The following is a 22,201-nucleotide window of genomic DNA, read 5'->3' as shown; positions in this document are numbered from 1 at the left end:
CTGCCTTATGCGCTTCTAGGCATATGACGACCTAAGTCTCAGTAAGTATTCAAACCGGACGTATACTTTATATAGAGAGGTTCTGGTACTTATTCACATACTAACCGTTTCACATACCTAGGCTCCCAGCTTTGTACTGACTGATCTTCCGACGCTGATATCCAACAGAGAATACAGAAAGCGCAGACAGTCTTTGCCTCCCTTCGGAAACCCTTATGAAATCGCCGTGAAATCAGTGTCCAAACGAAAGTTCGAATTTACATGGGACTAATCCGCACCGTTCTCCTTTACGGGTGCGAAACATGGTCGGCAAAACTACAACAAGAGAATACACTTAAGGTGTTTGAGCATACTTGTCTACGAAGAATTCTCAGAGTACAGCTACGTGACCGTATCTCCAACGTAAATATACGTCGAATGTGCAATATTCAGAGAGATGTTGTGCTCACTATTAAAGAACGCCGTTTGAAATGGTTGGGCCATGTATTGCGGAAACCGCCAGAGTACCCGCCTCGCCAAATACTTCTAGTTGAGCCTATTAGCTACTGGAAGAAACGCCAAGGAGGACAGAGGAAGAACTGGTGGAACCTGGCCAAGTCAGACCTTGAACCAATAGGGGGTTTCAGAAAATTTGGTCACAGATGGTCAACACAGTGGCTCGCCTTTGCAGAGCAGCTGGCACAAGGTCGATCAACATGGTCCAAGAAGGTCTCTAAGATCATCGATGCCGGGCGAGGTGGAAACGCCTGATTCCCGCCACAAGTACAAGTACAAGTAGTAAGTTCTGGTACTTATTAGCCCATGTCACTCTTTACTTACAATGAAAGGTTTGATCTTCATTAGCATTAGCAAAGAGACAGAAAATAATGACAGAGAGAATCAGAGAGTTTACTTACGAAAAAGATATAATAAACTAAAATTTTTTGGTACTTTTTATCGGCTTAATATTTCTCACGAAAGAACCAATAAGGCTTCAGAGAGGAGGAGTGTTCATTGCCAGTCTAGATTTATGATTCAGCATTGATTGAGCCAAAGCACTAGATAATCCAGTTTCCAAAACTGATTCTTCTCTCCAGGAATAATGAACAATGGGATTGACTAGCAAAACGCGTCACAAAAATAAACGAATGGCATTGAAGCACAATTTTCAATACAAACATATAGAACAGTAACTTCTGTTTGGTAATAAATTAAAAGATTTACCTGTCCAGTAGCTATATAAATAGCTGTGACAATGTTTGCGGCGTGTGCATTATATCCTCCAATACTTCCAGCCATAGCCGAGCCAATAAAATTTTTGGAAACGTTCAAATCAACAAGATCGGCAACGCTCGTTTTCAGGACGTTTGTCACAACATGTCCAGGAATAACGGCTTCGCAGACCACACTTTTTCCACGTCCATTTATCCTGCATGAGAAAATATGAAATTAACAACAATAAGAGCAGAAAAACATCATTAACAATCTATATATATAAAAATAAGTTGTTTGTTTGTGTGTCTGTCGACTGACGTCATGTTTGTGTGTCGACTGACGTCATGTTTGTCGACTGACGTCATTATAAGGATTGAGCTGTATGTCGTCATGAAGTTGTTTGTCGACTGACGTCATGTTTGTCAACTAATGAAATTACAGACCGGGACACCGGAACACAAATGACGACCGGCACACAGGGAATATAAATGACGACCGGGACACTCAAAGAGAAATTACAGACTGGGACACCGGGACATATAAATGACGACCGGGACACAGGGACACAACTACAACGGGGACGCCGGGAGGCACAGGGGGATATATAAATGACGGCGGGGACACAGGAAATGTTCGATTAGCAATCACCATCAACAAAGCTCAAGGGCAATCATTAGAATAATGAGGTATAGATCTGAATACGGATTGTTTTTCCCATGGACAATTATGTGTTGCATGTTCAAGAGTCAGTAAACCTGACAATGTATTTATATGCACAGACAATGGGACAGCGAAGAATGTTGTATATTCGCAAGTTTTAGGTAGTTAAAAACATATATATATATATATATATATATATATATATATATATATATATATATATATATATATATATATATATATATATATATATATATATATATCATGAAAAGAGAAATCACCAATGCTACAGCACAAACACAAAAAAAAAAAAAAAAAAAAAAAAAAAAAAAAAAAAAAAAGAGACAGAAGGAGAAAAGGAAGACTGTTTTCCTAAATTAGTGATTAATATAGACCAGCACTTGAATGAGGCCTTAACCCTACTCATCCATACAATCACATAGGTCAAACAGCATAGCCACACACAATCAACCATAAAGAATAATCCATGGACAGGCAGTCATGTCGTCAATAAGTATAAGTCGTCATTAACCGAACAATAGAAAAAATAATATAGACAAATAATTCAGAGGCAACACCCAACATAAATAGTCATTCTGATAAGGAGTATTAACAATAAGAGCTATTATTAACATTTCAATAAAATAAAAATACAACGATAATAACAAAAAGTAGGTGAAGTATATTGTCAAAGAATAAGAGTTCCTAGTTTTCTTATAATTTGCAGAGTTTATTGTCTAATTCTACAAATTACAATGAAAAGCTACAAAAACAAAGGTTCTTAAACAAGCAAAAGTAGATAAAATTTTAGGGGCTTTTAAATTAAGTACTAAACCCAGACAATATCATTATGATTAATTAACTAAGTAGTAACTTCAGTGCATGAAAGTTCTTGTTAGCTTTAAGAGAAGAAAAAATTAAAATATTCAGTTCCGGATTTAAACAATATAGGCAATTTTCCCAAGAAATTTTCTGAAAAGAGTGGAATATACGATATAATTAAATAAAATAATCTCCATACATAAATTCGGTGAACAAATGTCTTATCCAACGTAAATAACAGATCAGTTTCATACTTTCAAAAATATTTCCAAAGTTTTTTTTTTACCTTGAAGAAAAGGGATTGAAGCTAAGAAAAAATTGAGTAGATAATAGTCGTACTATGAGTAAGGGATTCAATAGAAAACATGCAATCATGGTTGATTATGGTAACTTTTTGAAAGTTAGATCCTTGAATTACTTATTTTACAACAGGAAGATAAATTGACTTTCTTAAGTATTACGTATATAAGTTATTTGAATTTCCAAAAAAACATTGTTTCCTCAGTAAAATGGAATGAAACGGAGAAAGAAAGTTCCCTGAGTAGACTAGAATTAATAAATACAAAACAAATTTCAAATGTATAGGTAATATTTTAAGGTATATATTTTTTTTTTGGGGGGGGGGGGGTTAGAGGAGCGGGTGTGTTTGGGTGTTCGATCTGGGGAAAAGATGCTAATATAAAGGAAATTGAGGCCCTATTGCACGCATATTTTCATGTATATAAGTCTATTTCTCTATTCCACATGTATAGGTAAGCTTTAAGTAAATTAGAATAGATTTACTGAGATTTTAAACTCCTTCCATCTGCATGGATGATAAAAAAAAATGTAAGTCACCGTGTTGCACAAAGCATATAATAGTGTTCTGGCAAAAACTGGAATCCAAATCATTTCTCAAAACATCTGTTCTAGACACACACACACACAAACAGACAAAAAAAATGCACTAAATAGCGCAGTTTTTCATAGTCACACACTGGAAAACTTAATGGCCTTAGTCGTTCCTGAGATATTGCAGATACGCCTTTTTGACAACTTGGACGCATACAGTACCTTTTGATTTAGTCTAATATTTCCTAAGCCTTCTGTGAAAGATGAGAATTGGGATTCATTTCTCTACCCTTAATGTGTAGGTAAGTTTTAAGTCAGTTAAGGTAGATGTAGAGAGACTTAAATTCCTTCTTTTTCCATGGAAAACGAAAAAACGTGAATTTTAGCGAACATAAAACATAAGATACTTTTCTGGTAAAAATTAAAATCCAAATCATTTACCAAAACAGCTGCTATACACACAAAAAGATTTCTCTGTTTTTTTTTTTTAAAGAACATTTCATTCTTAACGTGTTATACAAACTTGCAAAAAAAAGGAACAAAAGGGATGACGCACCTTTTCGTGCTTCAATTTATATCTCGTACAAGAGCTTGCACGGGCTGCTTAGCAGACGGTAGTAATGGGCGATGTTCAGAACTTGAAATAAAGAAATACCCGGAGCGGATCATCAACCCGAGTCAACACTCGTGGAGACTTGGTAAATTTAGTGATTCCAGAGCCGAGTTTTGGGCCTCATACTGGATACACACATTAGGAGGAGTTGAGTGTATGTTATGTATACCATCTTCAGTGATAAACCGGAAAACCTAAGTGGCGCATTGCTACCAACGTCCGTAAAGCAGAATTTCTCTTCTTCACCCATTCCTGCATATGAGTAGCGAAGGAACAGTCAGCACTAAACGTAATCCTGAGATAGTAGCAGGCAAAACAGAGACACAACAACGTGGCACGGGAGAAGTTACATTTTGGCAGATTGAATATCAGGATTTTGTTTTGCTTTCATTGACTTAAAAACTGTTTGTCGCATGCAAAATTTTCAAATCGTCAGAGAAAATTGACTCAACCTCAGTCACACCCTGTGAAACCTCAATAAGACATTTTCAAGTGCTGACAAATCATCAATGAATATGGACCGATCAACAAAAACAGAAAAGACGTACTTGATAAGTGTAACAAAAAGCAGAGCAACAAGTTTAGTGCCTTATGAGTGGGTTGGTGCACTGGATTCGGGATCCTGTGTCTGAGAGGACGTGGGTTCGAATCCCGGTGTACCCAATTCTTCAGTTTGGGACGGGGGTCAGTGGCGTGATCCTGTAAGCCTAGCCAGTACCTGGAGAAATCTGGGGAAGGTAAACAGGAAGGGTGTGCGAAAGCACAGGTTGGCTGGCCCCCAATCCCCCATTGCACTTCCTGGCTGAAGGGCCAAGAAACGGAGATCAGCACCGCCGGTACGGACTGTAAAGTCTAAATGCCGCATCCTTTACCTATCCTTTTTTTACCTTATGAGGCACCACACTAAGTTTACAACCATTTTGACTCCGCATCACTAGGAAAAGAGCATCACTGGGATGAATTAACTACCAATAGGAGAAAGTGCTCACTAGTACCCACCGCCTTGAGATTCAAATCAGCAAGACAATGTTTAATCAAATCAAAACCCTTCCGGCTGTCTACTTGAAACAAATCCACAGAAGTGTTTCTTGGCAGACATGTACTGACTTATCCGTAGGTGTGTGTCCAGAGTTAGTATCAAAGTGTTAAGTACTCGTATATGCGTCTTCCAATATAGTTTAAAGGTGAGCCCCCAGATTTTGTTCCCCCTATATTTTGAAAAAAGATCTTTTGATGTTTTTCACTGAATAAAAAAGAACAAAATAACCCTTTAAATTAAAAAAAATATATTTGATGTATCTTCTCCCCCTTCCTCCTATATTCAAAACCGAATCTAGATTACCCATTCAAAAACATTCATTCGAAACTTTTACTCCCTTGTTAAAATTTTAGAGGGTGCCTTTACAGGTCTTTATTGAAATGGCTTAGTAACCCAAACTTTTGGAGGGCATTAGAAAACACATTTGCGAGTACTTAGTACTTGGATACTAACTCGAGACTCGTACTTAAGGGTAAGCCTTGGGAACACGTACGACAAACCTTACTAATTTTTTTTTGTTATTCAACATTTTTGTGTAGTTTTCCTGTGTTTCGCCTGTATTATGCTGATTTAACATATTTCCCCTTCCAGAATAAATGTCCAAGTACTTGCATGGATCAGCGATGTTTCATTCAAGAGGGGGTGAATAAGCCATTATGACAAAAGCTCCCTAGATAAAACTACTAAGTCATCTAGATCAGACTCGGGAAGGAACCCCATCAAACCCCTGCACTTACGAGCCCTATGGTAGGCAAGACATTTTATATATTCGACAGAAAAAATTGGTCGATAATTTATTGTAGATACTTAGCATCTTACAAATAAATTACTAACATTTTTAGATTTATTTTGGTGAATTATCAAAAGACCTCAATACCGAACATATTAGGATTTGAACTTTGCATTTAAAGGTAATAAGGTAAATAAGGTACAAAGGTAATTTGGGCCTTAAAATAAAAGCTTTAAAGCTGAGTGTCACAGGGAATTAAAAAAAAGAAGAATAAAAAAAAAATTCTAATCTGCCAATTAAATCTAAATTAAAGAAGGTAGCAGAGTAATGCTAATCACGACAAGCTCCCAATACAAAAAAAAAAGTCATGTAAGCTTACATTCACGCACACCAGTCTAAAAATATGCCAAAAAAAACAAAAAAAGTAAACAAATGAAAAAACAAGTCAAATAAGGTCAACCTCGGAAGTATATATTTTGAAACGTTGGCGGTGAGTCCTTTAAGCGGCAGTGTTTGATACTTAAATGAAATCCCGATTTTTTACAGTGGCAAGTTCTCTTTTGTTTAGAATTTTAATTTTCAAGTGCCCTTTGAGACAGAGGCAACAGAATTTTGATTTTTAGATAAAATGAGCTCAAAATGTCACAAACCATGCTTAAACTCACAAACAGTAGTGTAAAAATGTGACAAATAATAACCACCTTAGACAAATAAGGTTTATAATAAGTCATGACGGCAAGCGTCAGTGAAGTCTACTTCACTAACGCAGCAAGGTTTGCTTCACAAAATAAGACCCACAATTTTTCTTCAGAAGATCAGAAAAGATCTGGAAATTAACAATTTAATAAACTATTTCCAATGACTGTATTTTTAAAATATTTGAGATTCTTGATTAACAGACTGCAATAAACAAATTCTCCTTTTTAAAGTTGATACTGTCTGAAAGAAAAATATCCCCTCTCGGATACAAGTAGAGGATCTTAATATTCCCAAAGTATTGTTGTTAAGTTGGAGCAAAATAGTTCTTAGCTGTATTAAGACCTCTCGTTTATTTTCCGTCCAACTTTTTAAACGTCGTCTGTAGAAAGACTATCTGTTTAGAAAATTGAACTTTTTTCAACTTGCATTATGTGTGTTTTTCTATTGCTAGCTAAGACGACAATATACTTCTTACGAATTATTCTAGATGGAATAGGACATAGGAAATGACCGGGAAAAAAGATTAAATTGTGGAAGGGAATAAGATAAATAATTTGTAAAGTTACTAATTGTATTTATGAATTTGGTTAAAAGAAACTTTATCATTCTATAAATTGTCTTTTTTGTCAAAATTAAACTTATAGAAAGAATTAGTTTTCTTCATCTGGATTAGTGGCCTTAAAGATAAGATACATTGTGGAAATGGTCATTCCAAATTTAGGAGATTTAATTTAATTGTCTTTACAGTTATAACTATCAATGCTATAGTTACAAACTATCATTTAAAAAAAATAAACAATCAAAACAGATTTTTTATTACTACAGATATAATTGTTAATATTCTTTACAAGATTTATGCCAAATGCCAGAACTCAATAAACACACAAATGAATGCGGAGCCCAAAGGGAATCTTCAACATAAAATGTATTTTGGAAGAGAACATTTAAAAACGCAAACCCGTTCAGTTAATCAGAATTGGTAGTCATTGAGGAAGAGATATATACAATAAACATATCGATGTTTACATAAACATTTCCATGAGGACAGGGGTTCGAGTCCTGGTGTCACTGGTTATTCTTTTTGAAACGGGGTAGGTGGTGTGACTTTGCAAAATCAGCCAGAGTCGATCCAGCTCGAAATGGGTACCTGAAGGAATGTAGGAAAGGAAGCAGAAACGCTATACGGCGATTTTTGGTGCTATAGCCCAAAACATGACTGTACAAATGTTAAAATAGCACTATTTTGCGCTGTTTTAACAACCCTGAGCCTGTGCTACAGTACTATACATAATAAAATAGAGCTAAAATGTCAATCTTATGCTACAGGTGGCAACCCTGCTAGTAGGCAATATTCATAACCGCCTAAGCCAATTACAGGCATACTTGTAAGAGGAGGAGCTAGAAAACAAAACAGCCAACCATGTTAAATGAGCCACCCTTTTTATTGGTTATTTAAACTAGGACAACGAAACCACCGGGTAACGGGTAACTAATTTCTTATCTAGCAGAAACTAAAGCAGTTTTCATCTTTTGCAGGCGGTTACACGGCTGGTGGTCAAGGGCCCTTCTTCACCGCATGGTATGAACCTTAGAGCGCCAATGGTTCCATCACACATAGTACACATCCACATTAGCCACCTCTTTAGGCTGCGCATGACACAGTTTTGCCACACAAAGTGCCATGGTAAAGTATGGCATGCTTCACCTAGTATATCCAGCTCTTACAAACAAACTCAACCCACTCATTAGTGTGTAAACAATTTTCATTTTATTTACAATTTGTTTAACTAATGTACAACTTTGCAGTTGAGTTTCATGTTTGGAAATCTATATCAAATGAGTGCTAAAAATAGGCGTTTGATTAAATCTAATTTATCAATTTAAGTTTACGTTTGTAATAGTATCAACAGAGGAAATATTTATTTACGTCGGTTTTATTTTAGAAAAAAAAATTTGTTTATTTTATAACTATTTTTTTCTGTCTTTCTCACAGAATGGATATTTCGAATCATATAATATAATTATTATATTTGTATAATAGTTATTATATTTATATATACGATATCATTATAATATTATAGTTATTACATTTATATAATTAATATATTTATATAATGTAATATAGAATCATATTATATTCACATTTATATTTCCAAATGAAATTTGTATTAAGTTTCATGAAGAATAACAACAATAAAATTACTTATTCGGATAATTAGCTTCTTAAACAATTTATTCCTACTATTGCCATTTTTTTTTTTTTTTTAATAAAATAGGTCACAAACACAAATGATAAAATCCATGAGTAACCTCTTAATCAACATTGAAGACACTGTCATAATAATTTAAACTTATGCTAAAAAGAACCTAAAGACATGACATAATTTAAACTGAATCCAAAAAGACATGAACAAAATTTTAGATAAATTAGAATTTCCTTCCTAAAAAAAAGAGGATCTTATAAACGTCAGACGCTTCTAAGATCCCTTCTAATATCTGAAATGGGACTAGATGGGGATACTTCTCCTAAACAAGGGATACTTGTTGATATGCGGGGATCATCTGATTAACGGAGCAGAAAAACATTCCATTCCCGTTTTAAGAGATTATTTTAACGCGAGATAAAACATATAAATCTTGAGTTATTGGATGATGGAACAACAATAAATGCTGGAAAAGGTCAGTATTTTTTCGCAACAGTTTGACAAATGTATACAAGAAGTTGATCGCTCTATCGTACAAAACCAAAACGTATTAAAGGGAAAACCATGCACAAGGAGCAACATTAAAACTTAAAACGAACAGAAATTATTCCATATATGAGGAAGGCTCTCCTCAATACCCCGCTCTTTACGCTAAAGATGGACCTTTTGCCAAAATTCTGAACAATTCCTTAAACAAAAGGGCCGTGTAATTAGGATCAGAACCGTTTTTAAAAATTCTTAAAAAAACTTTAGCGTGAAGAGAGGGGTATTGAGGAGGGGGAAACCCCCCTCATATGCGGAATAAAATCTGTTTGTTTCAACGTTGCTCCCTACTTTTAATAGAAAAAAATTGTTTTTATTTAATCCTTACGTTTTCGTGTATTTTCTCTCTTTTTTTAATTTGGCATCCTATAAATCATATAACTATATGCGACAACTGGGTTTTTAATTGGCACCCAGATATGATACATGACTTTGCCGAATAGAACTTCTATACAAGAAAATTTCTAACGGAAGATGATAAAAAAGAAGAATTTCTGCCACAAAATTCAAAAGGCAGTTTAATGCATGAGCCGATATATGAGATAGTATAAACATTTATTAATAATTAATGAAATTAGTATTAATAATTAGTACTAACATGTATTAATAATTAGCATTAACAATATTAATATTAGCAAAATCAACTTGTATTAAAAGACCTCAAATGTCAATGAAATTACAAATAAAGTTAGATTTTCAAAGTTATTTTCTCACTTTACCAAAATAGCTAGGACCTCAACATAAAAAATTCTATGCCCCTAAGACAAATCTTAGATAACTTCGAAGACCACCCTGCCTTTCCATGACGAAAGTAAAACAGTTCAAAATAGGGATGATACCTTTTTATTGACAGTGAATAGATATAAAATTATTTAACTGGATATTTCGAACACATATACAGTGTTCATCATCAGTAGTAAAACTAAAAGACATGAATAAAAATAAACAAAATTTATACCTAATAAACTAATTACATATAGTTTATTGCTCTTATTTTTTTCAATGCAACAGCGGAGGCAAATCTCTTTGACCTTTTCGGTTCCGGTTCATTAGAATTATCTGACATATTACTTGGACAGAGGTCATGGCTCTGGAAAGGATCGGAATTCCGTAGAGCAACAAAGTGGGGTTTATAAAATCCCATGTACTTGTGGAAGCTCTTATGTGGGACGTACTAACCAGAATTTAAAAACGAGATTGCTACAACATCAGATTCTATTTCATCGTCTTTAAAGCAAAATACCAAACCTGAAGATTTCACGTCGGCCCTCTCGGAGCATATCTTTAATTTTCCAAATCATTTTATTTTGTTTGAAAATGTTTCTTTGATTTCTAAGGACCAAGGTTTAAAGCAAACTTTCAGGGAAACAATCGAAATTTAAAAAAAAATCTATTCAAGAATAATTCCATAAACAGAGATACAGGTGAATTTGGATTGAACTCAATTTATGATAATTTACTGAGGTCAAACAAAGTAAATATCACCTCACCTAAGAGCTATGACCTCTGTCCACATAATACGTCAGATAATTCTAATGAACCGCAACCGAAAAGGTCAAAGAGATTTGCCTTGGCTGTTGCATTGAAAAAAATAAGAGCAATAAACTATATGTAATTAGTTTATTAGGTATAAATTTTGTTTATTCTTATTCATGTCTTTTAGTTTTACTGCTGATTGTGAACACTGTATATGTGTTCGAAATATCCAGTTAAATAATTTTATATTTATTCACTGTCAATAAAAAGGTATCATCCCTATTTTGAACTGTTTTACTTTCGTAAGACAAATCTTAGGTGTATTCATACCGCAAAATCACGATTCTCTAAGATTTCTCTTTTGGTTTCTTCTTATTTGGTTTCTTTCTTCTCTTTGGTTTCTATTTTGATGTTTTTATGGCTGTATCACAATTTGGTCACTGATGTCAGAGCGCGTCAATACCCTCACAAAACATATCATTTCTGACATAGACATTATTTCGACTCGACATTGATATCAATATCAGTTTTTTTGTAACATCAACTGAGATAAACCAAATTAACAAGCTGTTCCACATTTGGATAAAATTTTTTCCAAAATCATCATTAACTATTTCAACCTATGCCCGTATTTGAAGAAAAACTGAGATGGCTGACAAGGCATTTATTTGGGATTAAAACTCCTTACATTGTTGCAAACATTATTTTCATAAAATAATACTATTTATAAACTATTAAAGATTACAATAATTAATATTTAGTTCCTGTCACGCGTAAAGGTCGTATCTGCATTTTGACGAATGCCCATATTTGAAAAGGAGCTGTTCCAACTCAGCTAGTCCGGGTTTGCCCTACAACCCAAGAGCACAAACTAGGCCTAACATTAGCAGGGAGTAACCCTTAAATAATAATGAACAATATCTTGCTATATTCAGACATCGCTATCTTTTTGGTGTATATGAATGAAAACGAACAAAAAACGAATAAAAAGGCAGAATGACAAGCAATAAAGTATGCGGGGAATCCCCTTAAATTTTGCCATTTTTTCAAAAGATGAGTGAGCTAAATGAATTATATGAGTTAATTGACCGCCATTAGTAGCAAACTTTAAAAATACAGATAATATTTTTAACAATGAAAAAATAAAGACGTTTACATTGAAAAATCAAATTTAAAAAAAGGCAGACAGCTAAGCAACAAAGAATGAGGGGAATCCCCTTATATTTAGCCATCTTTCAAACGATGAGTGAGTTAAATGAATTATATGAGTTATTTGAAACAGCTATCGCAAACTTTAAAAATGCAAATAACGTTGAAAAACTAAAGACGTTTATGCTAAAAAATTAAATTTGAAAGAAAGAAAAACAATATAAAACTAAAGAAATTTATGTTAAAAAATTAAAGAAAAAGGCATACTGCTAAGCACTAAAGTACGAGGGGAATCCCCTTAAATTAAGCCACCTTTTCAAAAGATGAGTAAGTTAAATGAATTATATGAGTTAATTGAAACAGTCATTAGTTGTAAAATTTTAAAATACGAATAATATTTTTATCAATGAAAAACTAAAGACGTCAATCTTAAAAAAAAAAAATTAAAAGAAAGAAAGACAAAAAAAACTAAAGAAGTTTATGTTAAAAAATTAAATTTCAAAGAAAAAGGCATACTGCTAAGCAATAAAGTACAAGGGGAATCCCCTTAAATTAAACCGCCTTTTCAAAAGATGAGTAAGTTAAATGAATTATATGGGTTGATTGACACAGCCATTAGTCGCAAACTTTAAAAATACAAATAATGCTTTTATCAATGAAAAACTAAAGACGTTTATCTAAAAAAACAAACTAAATTTAAAAGAAAGAAAAAGACAGACTGCTAAGCAATAAAGTATAAGGGGAATCCCCTTAAATTTAGCCATCTTTTCAAAAGAAGAGTGAGTTAAATGCATTATATCCCTTTTATCTTAATTCTCAAAAGCTTTTCATTTAGCTTTCACAGTTTCAAATGTATTTATGCAAAGGGAGAATCTTCCCTCTTTCTCTGAATTATTTCAACATCTTTACTACATTAGGAACTGTGTTCTTGTACTAGGAAAGGGCGAAAACAAAAGACTCCTACAGAGAGCATCTCAAGGGGTTGCTCACTATATGTCTTATAAGTACAGGAGCTTGAGCATCCCCTTCAGTCTTACCTCCGTCTTTGGCTTAGACCCAACGTCTTGAACCCCTATCTAGCTCAACGTTCATACCCTTGGTTTGAATTTTTTTGCCTCTTATGTATACGCAATAATTTAGTACATATCCCCTCACGCAAGAAAACAAAAGATTCCTACTGAGAACTTTTCTTCTTTAAGTTCAGATCTATTTATCAACTGTATTACTATAAAAACAGCTATTCACAACATCGTCCCTTTGTCTTATCTTGTGTTTTTGGTTTAGAAGATCTTCTATTTCTGGGTTTATTGTTTATCAAGAGTTTCTTCGGGAAAACTTTCATTTGTGGTTAGGATGGTTTCCTCTGTACTTGGGATTTAGATTAGGGTGTATAAAACGTTTAGTACTTTCTCTCTTATACACATCACTTCCTACAGAGTAAATTTAAACCCTCCAGAAACTAATTTGACTAAGTCCATAAGAAACAGAAGAAAAAATTCAAAAATAAAACTTATTCGTGTTTCAATTTATTACACTAATCCAATGAAGGATTAACTCAGATTTGTTTGGTATTTGCTGATGTGCTTAAATGTGAAAAATTTTGTTGGATACACCCATAATTGGAACTGTGAAAATTTCTGTAGCATATTTATATATTTGTTTATGACTACTACTACTACTACTAACAACTCACCACAGCACCAAGTCCCATGAGGCCAATAAAGTTACGCAAGCTCCTCCTCCACCTCAATCTATTCAAAACCACCCTCTTTAAACCCTCCTAGGAAGTTCCAATTCCCGTTAAATCTTTCTTTATGACATCCTCCCACCCCAAACGAAAACGACCAGCTTTCCGTTTAGCCCTAGACGGTTGGCCGAAAAGGATAATCTTCGGCAATCTGTCATCCTCCATCAGCAGAACGTGCCCTAGCCATATCAACCTTCCTTTCATTATAGCCCTAGAAAGCGGGATTGAAGCAAATTTTTCGTACAGCCAACGGTTTGAAATACAGTCAGTCAGCCGGGTACCCGGAACAATCCATAGGCAATTTCTCTGGAAAACATCTAGTAAATTTTCATCCGCTTCTTGAAGCACCCATGCTTCAGAGCCATATTTAACCAACATCATCAATTTACCTTCCAATATTCTAATCTTGGTTTGTGGACTTATCTTCCTGTTCTTTCAAACTTTTTTTTATTTCTAAAAAAACACTCTGAGCCTTGGCTATTCTACTTTTAACATCTTCACTGCACCCACCTTGTTTGCTAATAATACTACCAAGGTAAGTGAAGCTGCCCACCTGATCAATCTTTTCCTTACCCAATGTCACCTTTTCATCTTCACTTATTCCTAGCTTTAGTGACTTAGTCTTCTTAACATTAATTTTCAAACCTATTCTAGCACCCTCATCTCGTAAAACCAGTTCATTCATTTTACTCATACTTTCATCTAGGATACTTAAGGCAATACCGTAATCTAGATCCAGGAGAGGTTTTCTAAAAATAAAAAGTATCATATTACTAAGTAATTGGCTACCTACAAAGACCAGACTAATGTCTCGATAATCACCACACTCACTCTTATCACCTTCCTTATACAGTGGTTTAATTTAGGTTTCCTAAAACCAGGCTAATGCATCTATAATTACCACACTCACTCTAACCACCTTTCCTATACAGTGGTTCAATTAAGGTTTTCTAAAATCGTTAGGTACTTCCCTTTTTTCAAAAATCACATAATCTTCAGTAACTTATTTCTAACCTCAGAGCCACCATATTTAAGAAACTCTTTTACCACACTATCAGCACCTGGAGCCTTATTATTTTTTAATCCTTTTAGTACTCTCGCTAATTCTTCCTCACAAAACAAATCCCCCTTCGCATCCAAGGTATCACAAACTTTTTCATTTTCCTCTATATCTTTTCCTGCAACTGTATCTCGGTTTAGCATATTCTCGAAATTTGTTTCCAACCTATAGTTTATTTATACATAACCAATTTATAGTAACTTATTTGTATAAAATCAGTATACAGCCTATGGATTATATGGTTTATTTTATATATAGCGTATGGTTTTGTATATACTACTGCTACTACTAAAACTAACTCAGTACATTAACGAGCCTCGTGAGACCCTGCCGTGAAGTTACTACTGCCTTTACATTTACACAGTTACTAGTAGTAACTTTTACTACATTTAAAGTTACTACTGCCTTTAAATATTTTATTATAACCTCCTTTTACCCATTCGAGGGCGTTACTCTTTTCATTAGCCCCCAGTTAAATTGTCAAAAGCATGATTTTAGCAATCTATCATCATTAATCTTTAAACCGTGACTTAACCATCTTAACCTTTCTTTTATTGTAGCCATATCTCTATAATAACTTATAGTTATATCCCTAGCTCTGTCCATATCCCTAGAGTTCAAATGGTGTGGCTCTAGAATTCCGTCCCACAAGCCCTTTTTAACTTTCCATCTAATCATGCTAAACATTTATACTTTATAGCCCTAGAATCCAATCATTTTAACCCGATTCAATCCAACTAGCCATAGTTGAATGAGTCAAATTTTGCGAAACAATTAAAAAAATCAAGTTAATGCCTCTCATAATTCCTTTAAAGCTGGTTCCTTCAAGGTCAAGTGATTCTAATAAATAACAAGGTCAAGTGATTTGCTTCAAGTGTCAAGTTACTACTCAAGGGTCAAGTGATCTTGCTTCAAGGTCAAGTTACTACTGCCTTTAAATATTTTCTTATTTGACCCCATTTGAAGGAGTTTTGCTTTTCATTTGCCCGCGGTTGTACTGTCAAAAGCACGGTTTTTAGCAATCAACCATCATTAATATGTAAACTGTGACCTAACCATCTTAATTTTTCTTTTATTGTAGCCCTATTTTTATGACCTATGGCCCCCAACTACCCATTTTAACTTTACATTTAACCATCTTAAACTTTTATTTTTTTATAGCCCTAGAATTCAACTGGTGTAGTCCAATTTAAGCCTACTAGCCCTAGTTGAATTGAGCTAAATTTTGCGAAACAATTTACTCCAAGCAAAATCAAGTTAAGACCTCTTAAAATTTCTTTAAAGCTGGTTCCTTCAAGGTCAAGTGATTCTAATAAATAACAAGGTCAAGTGATTTGCTTCCTGCCATGAAGTTACTACTGCCTTTAAATGTGTTCTTATTTGACAACATTTGAAGGAGTTTCGCTTTTCATTTGCCAGTGGTTGCATTGTCAAAAGCACGGTTTTTAGCAATCAACCATCATTAATATGTAAACTGTGACCTAACCATCTTAATTTTTCTTTTATTGTAGCCCTATTTTTATGACCTATGGCCCCCAACTACCCATTTTAACTTTACATTTAACCATCTTAAACTTTTAATCTTTATAGCCCTAGAATTCAACTGGTGTAGTCCAATTTAAGCCTACTAGCCCTAGTTGAATTGAGCTAAATTTTGCGAAACAATTTACTCCAAGCAAAATCAAGTTAAGACCTCTTAAAATTTCTTTAAAGCTGGTTCCTTCAAGGTCAAGTGATTCTAATAAATAGCAAGGTCAAGTGATTTGCTTCCTGCCATGAAGTTACTACAGCCTTTAAATGTGTTCTTATTTGACCCCATTTGAAGGAGTTTCGCTTTTCATTTGCCAGTGGTTGCATTGTCAAAAGCACGATTTTTAGCAATCAACCATCATTAATATGTAAACTGTGACCTAACCATCTTAATTTTTCTTTTATTGTAGCCCTATTTTTATGGCCTGTGGCCCCCAACTACCCATTTTAACTTTACAACTAACCATCTTAAATTTTCAATCTTTCTAGCCCTAGAATTCAACTGGTGTAGCCCAATTTAAGCATATTAGCCCTAGTTGAACTTAACTAAATTTTTCGAAACAATTTACTCCAAGCAAAATCAAGTTAAGACCTCTTAAAATTCCTTTAAAGCTGGTTCCTTCAAGGTAAAGCGATTCCAACTAGCATTGTCTCCAGATCAGAGGAACAGGGAGATTAGTTTACGGTGACAATTTTTTAAGTTGCCTCATTTTTTTATATATTATATACTTGCTTTCTCTAGATTAATATCTGATTATATTGTAGATTAACTATTTGAATTAAATTCTTTATTAGAAACAATGTTGCTATAGTCTCAAAGACACAACCAACCTAATTAGTAATTCATTTAATTCAGAATAACTTTGTAATCAGTTATTTTTCATACTAATTTTAATATTAATTTAAATTAATTTAATTAATTTAATAAAATTAATTTATAAATAATTTATTATTAAGTAATTTATATATTAATTTATTTAATTAAATTAAAATATAATTTAAATCAATTAATTTTAAAATTGAAATTAATTTATAAACACATAAGCATTTAAACACATAACAAATTGGTTTGGCTTTCATTTCATAGAGGCATAAAAAAGAAGAAGGCAGAAATATATAGACTTACCAGTTAATTGCTGATGGTTTTTTGTCGGTACAAACATTTCCACTCAAACTAATTATTTCCATTTCCGGATATATCTCTTGAAGTTTTTGCAAAGCCATTTCAGTCCCCTATAAAATACATATTTCAAAGTCTTGTGTCTAATAAAGACTTCATTTATTTGGCCTATAAAGTCTAATATTTATAATTTTACATTTTTTATGAATTTTTAATTTATACAATTTTTATGAAATTAGAATTTTTGATGAGCAACTCCGATTCTGTTCAAGATTATAATGTGGATACACTCAAATACCATTTTACACTTCATATGGATAATGCATCTAATACGATATTAATACGTTCTAACACGAATTGTTAAAATACAACCATTCAAGTTTTTCCACCTAATTGTTTAAAAAGCAAAGAGGAATTAATATTTTTTTTTTTTTTACTTTTTTTAACTTTTTATTTTTTTTAAGAAGAGTCTTTTCTCCTTTCGTCGAATTCACTTAAGAAGGTTAGATTTTGCTGTTGTTTTTTTTACTCTTTCTTATATATTTTTTTTTTAGCACTGAGAACGACTTGGCGGAGATCCTTGTCGAAATATTTGCTTGATTTTCGTCTTCATATTTTACTACTGGCTCACAAAACCCTCGTTTTTTCGCCTATTTGATTTTCTCTCTTCATTTATTATTTCCTTTCATGTTTTCATACGTCATGAATAGCCAGTATGGTGTTAGAACGTATTTAGGGTGGGTATTTTCCGGAGGAAGGGGGGTGGTGTTTACCGGGGGGAGATATTTTAAGGGGGTTATTTTACTGGGAGGCAGTATTTTACGCGGGGGGTGTTTTCCTCAGGGTGTATCTTCCGTGGTGGGGTATTTTCAAAGGGCATTTTTCGGGGGGGGGGGTATTTTCCAGGGGATAAACGCCTCAACAGAATTTTTGACACTTTTTGTTGCTTAGAATCTTTAATGAGCAATAGCCATTCTTTTTAAGATTCTAATGCGAATTATGCATTTCAACACAGATTATACATATAATACTCTTATCTCTAATACCCTTGTGTGTATAATACTCTAACATTTATTAATACAGTCTTGTACAGATTAAAAAGACAACACTTTCTAGCTTTTTTACTTTAACAACTTTGTCAAACAGTTCGTGGTAACGAACGTTAGTAAGAAGCGACCCGGCTCAATAGTCAACGAAACTCTAAAAAAAACGAAAAAAATTTGATACCAATAGTTACATCAAAAGAATCGTATTTTTTTTTTAGTTATACCCATCAAAAGTTACGAGCCTGAGAAAATATGCCTTATTTTAGAAAATAGGGGGAAACACCCCCTAAAAGTAATAAATCTCAACGAGAATCACACCATCAGATTCAGCATGCCAGAGAACCATACTGTTGAAGTTTCAAGCTCCTTTCTACAAAAATGTGGAAATTTGTATTTTTTTGCCAGAAGAAAGATCACGGATGCGTGTTTATTTTTTCTTTATTTTTTCTCAGGGGTGATCGTATGGACCCAGTGGTCCTAAACTATATGGTCTAATCGTCAGAGGGCTTTTTCTAACTGAAATTAAAAGTTCTAGTGCCCTTTTTAGAGACCAAAAATTGGAGGGCATCTAGGCCCCCTCCCACGCTCATTTTTCCCAAAGTCACCGGATCAAATATTTGAGGTAGCCATTTTGTTCATCATAGTCGAACAACCTAATAACTATGTCTTTGGGGACGACTTAATCACCCACAGTCCCTGGGGAGGGGCTGCAAGTTATAAAATTTGACCATTTGTTTTGTGATAAAACAAATGGTTATGATTAAAACTTGTAATGGTTATTGGGAAGTGTACAAACGTTTTCAGGAAGACTCTTTCCTGATAGGAGGGGGGGGGAGGAGGATGTTACATGGGATGATCTTTCCATGGAGGAATTTATCATGAGGGAAGAGAGTTTCCGTGATTTCCATGAAGGGGGCGCAGGATTTTCCAGCAATAATTAAAAAACAAAACAAAGGAAATAAATAAAAATAGTTTTTTTTCAACTGGAAGAAAGGAACAGCATTAAAACTTAAAACGAACAGAAATTATTACGTATATAAGGGGATTTGCCTCCTCCTCGATACCTCACTCTTTACGCTAAATTAATTTTACGCTTAACTATTTATTCTATGGCCTTGGTTATTCAGGGGTCATTTTTAAAGAATTGGGACAAAATTCAAGCTTTAGTGTAAAGAGCGAGGTATTGATGAGAGGATGAACCCCCCTCATATACATAATAAAAATATAGAAGTTCGTTACGTAAGTTAATCCGTAAGTTACGTATATTTATTACTAATAAAACGTTCGTAAAAAATTTAAGCTTTTGTTGCCTTTTTAAGTAACCAAAAATTGGAGGGCAAATAAGTCTCCTCCTCTACCCCCTTTGTTTATCAAAATCGTCCGATCAAAACTATGAAAAAGCCATTTAGCCAAAAAAAAATAAATTAATATGCAAATTTCGCTTAATTGTTCATGTGCGATGAGCCAAAATCAAAACATGCATTGCTTCACAAACGTTCAGAACTGCAAGTAAGGAACGACACTAAAACTTAAAACGAACAGAAATTATTCCGTATATGAAAGTAGCTGTCCCCTCCTTAACGCCCCGCACTTCACGCTACAAGTTTTGTTTATTTTAAAAAAAGAAACACCATTTTTTTCTTTTTTTGTTACTTTTACATGGTTTCCAAATGGGAGACTTTGGGGACTTATGGAACACTAAATGGGACACGTCGGTATGTTTTATCTTTTTCCAGCCTTCAAAAGAGAAAAGTTACCTGAAAACTATATAGTTATTATTTAAAAGCTTATCTTTGCCACGTGTTGGCAACTCTGGTTTTAAGAGTCACTTTCACTTAGTTATCCGGACAAAACAAAAAAAAAAAAATCAATTTTGTTTTAAATTGGATTTTTCATGATAAAAAAAGGGAAATATAGCAAGTTAAGAGCGTTGATTGCGGTAAAAATACGGCATTATTTCTTTTGCCTTTTTTTAAAAAGTGAAACCGAACACTAAATATTACCGATACATTCAGCTCTTTTTGGAAAGAAAAAAAAACTTTTCTAAACTTTTATTATTTTTCATGGTTTTAGCAGGTTTTCAAGATAGAATAATTCAAGTATATTTTTTTTTATTCTTCAGATTTCGAGAATAAAAAAATTACCTGGAAACTCAACAGTCGTTTTGAAAAGAAAGGTCATTGCCACCTGTTGATAACTTGCTTTTAAAAGTCTCTTTTACTGAATTTCCAAAACAAGGATAATAAAAGTGTTCAATTTTAGAATAGAATGAGCATTTAAAATCAAAGAAAAAAAAGATAACAAGCCATACTCAGCAATTTAGTCACGTCAATTTCAGAAACACGCAGTTTTATTTATTTTTTTTTTTATTTTTTTTTTTAAGTAAACCAGGCTCATTCAAGTTGAATGTATAGGTAGATACATTCAAGAAAAAAAAACGACAGTAGAAGTCCAAAAGCGGCAAAAAAAGAAAATTGAGGAAACCATCTCGAAGAAAACAAAATATCACACATGTCAAACGCAGTTCAATTACTATATGAGCAATGAATGTGTCTGAAGTAACGTAGACATGGCTTTATTGAGCTTATTATCTTTAATTTTGAGGGCCTCAAATCTTAGAAAATCAAGAAGAGAACTAAAAATAAGATCATGAAGAAAAATCGAAGAAAAAGATTTTAAAGTCAAAATCAACGAAAAATCAGAGAAAATTGTAGAAACCAAATTATTACACGTGTCAATCCCTACACAATCAAATACATCTATTTCAGAATAGAATGAGCATTTAAAATCAAAGAAAAAAAAAGATAACAAGCCATACTCAGCAATTTAGTCACGTCAATTGCAGAAACACGCAGTTTTTTTTTTTTTTTTTTTTTTTTTTTTTTTTTTTTTTTTTTTTTTTTTTTTTTTTTTTTTTTTTTTTTTTTTTTTAAGTAAACCAGACTCATTCAACTTGAATGTATATGGAGATTGATTCAAAGAAGAAAAATCAAGTTTTACTTTTTCATAACTTTTATAGGGTTTCCTACAGAAGTCTGTGCCCGTAGGCCTATAAAAAATATTTATAAGTTCCAATTATCTATTATTGTTTTTTCCTGGGGGGGGGGGGGCTAGTTTCTCACTATGGGGCTATGGCGGCTATGAAGTGCATTGTCAATATGCATGGTGCAGCTCAATAGCGCAACGGTGGTTCGAATTTTACACCTGAAATAGTCTCCACACAAAAAAATAAACGAACACCGGGAAATTATAGAAAAATTTTCCCAAGAAATGGCAGACACAGTAAATTCAAATATACTAACATACGGTCTTTTTGGAGTTTCTACTCTTTAATCTGTGAGCTGAGTCGATTTGGCCAATAAAACACTCGTTTTGATAGCATAAAAGGGTAAAGGCCCGATAACCCTATCTTAAACAACGATTCTGATTGTGAGGACAAAAAAAAATAAATAAAAACGCACCTTGGACACCATATTCATACCCATTGCATCGCCAGTTTTGGCGACGAAACGAAGGAAGACATATCGTCCAGCAAGCCGTCCAGTAACCTCTTGGAGTCGTCCAAAACGGGATGTGGAGTCAAAACAAGATTTTAGTAGTTCAAAGTTGTCCCTGTCCCTAATCCAGTGAAGCAAGCTCCTAAAAGAGAAAAAAATAATAATAAAAAATTAACCCACAGATTTGCACGACTGGGAGAGGAGGGTAGGAGCAGTAAAATAATTACTATAGAAGGACAAT

At 33.7% G+C, this 22,201-nt stretch overlaps 1 protein-coding gene across 2 annotated transcripts in view; it reads right to left on the bottom strand.

The window, feature by feature from the left end:
• The window catches only part of LOC136040737 (3-hydroxy-3-methylglutaryl-coenzyme A reductase-like), a 168,249-nt gene that overhangs the window by 19,076 nt on the left and 126,972 nt on the right, over positions 1 to 22,201 (bottom strand). For both annotated transcript variants that reach the window (XM_065725044.1, XM_065725043.1), the window contains exons 13-15: positions 21,925 to 22,102; positions 17,424 to 17,530; positions 1,204 to 1,408 (exon numbers count right to left, since the gene is read on the bottom strand). In XM_065725044.1, coding sequence (XP_065581116.1) covers positions 1,204 to 1,408; positions 17,424 to 17,530; positions 21,925 to 22,102 — 490 coding nt within the window. The remainder of the gene's footprint in view (positions 1 to 1,203; positions 1,409 to 17,423; positions 17,531 to 21,924; positions 22,103 to 22,201) is intronic.

The sequence above is a fragment of the Artemia franciscana genome, chromosome 21 (assembly GCF_032884065.1).
Source record: "Artemia franciscana chromosome 21, ASM3288406v1, whole genome shotgun sequence".
Taxonomy (NCBI): domain Eukaryota; kingdom Metazoa; phylum Arthropoda; class Branchiopoda; order Anostraca; family Artemiidae; genus Artemia; species Artemia franciscana.
Note: the sequence above shows the minus strand (reverse complement) of the source record. Positions and strands in the feature narration are given on the sequence as shown.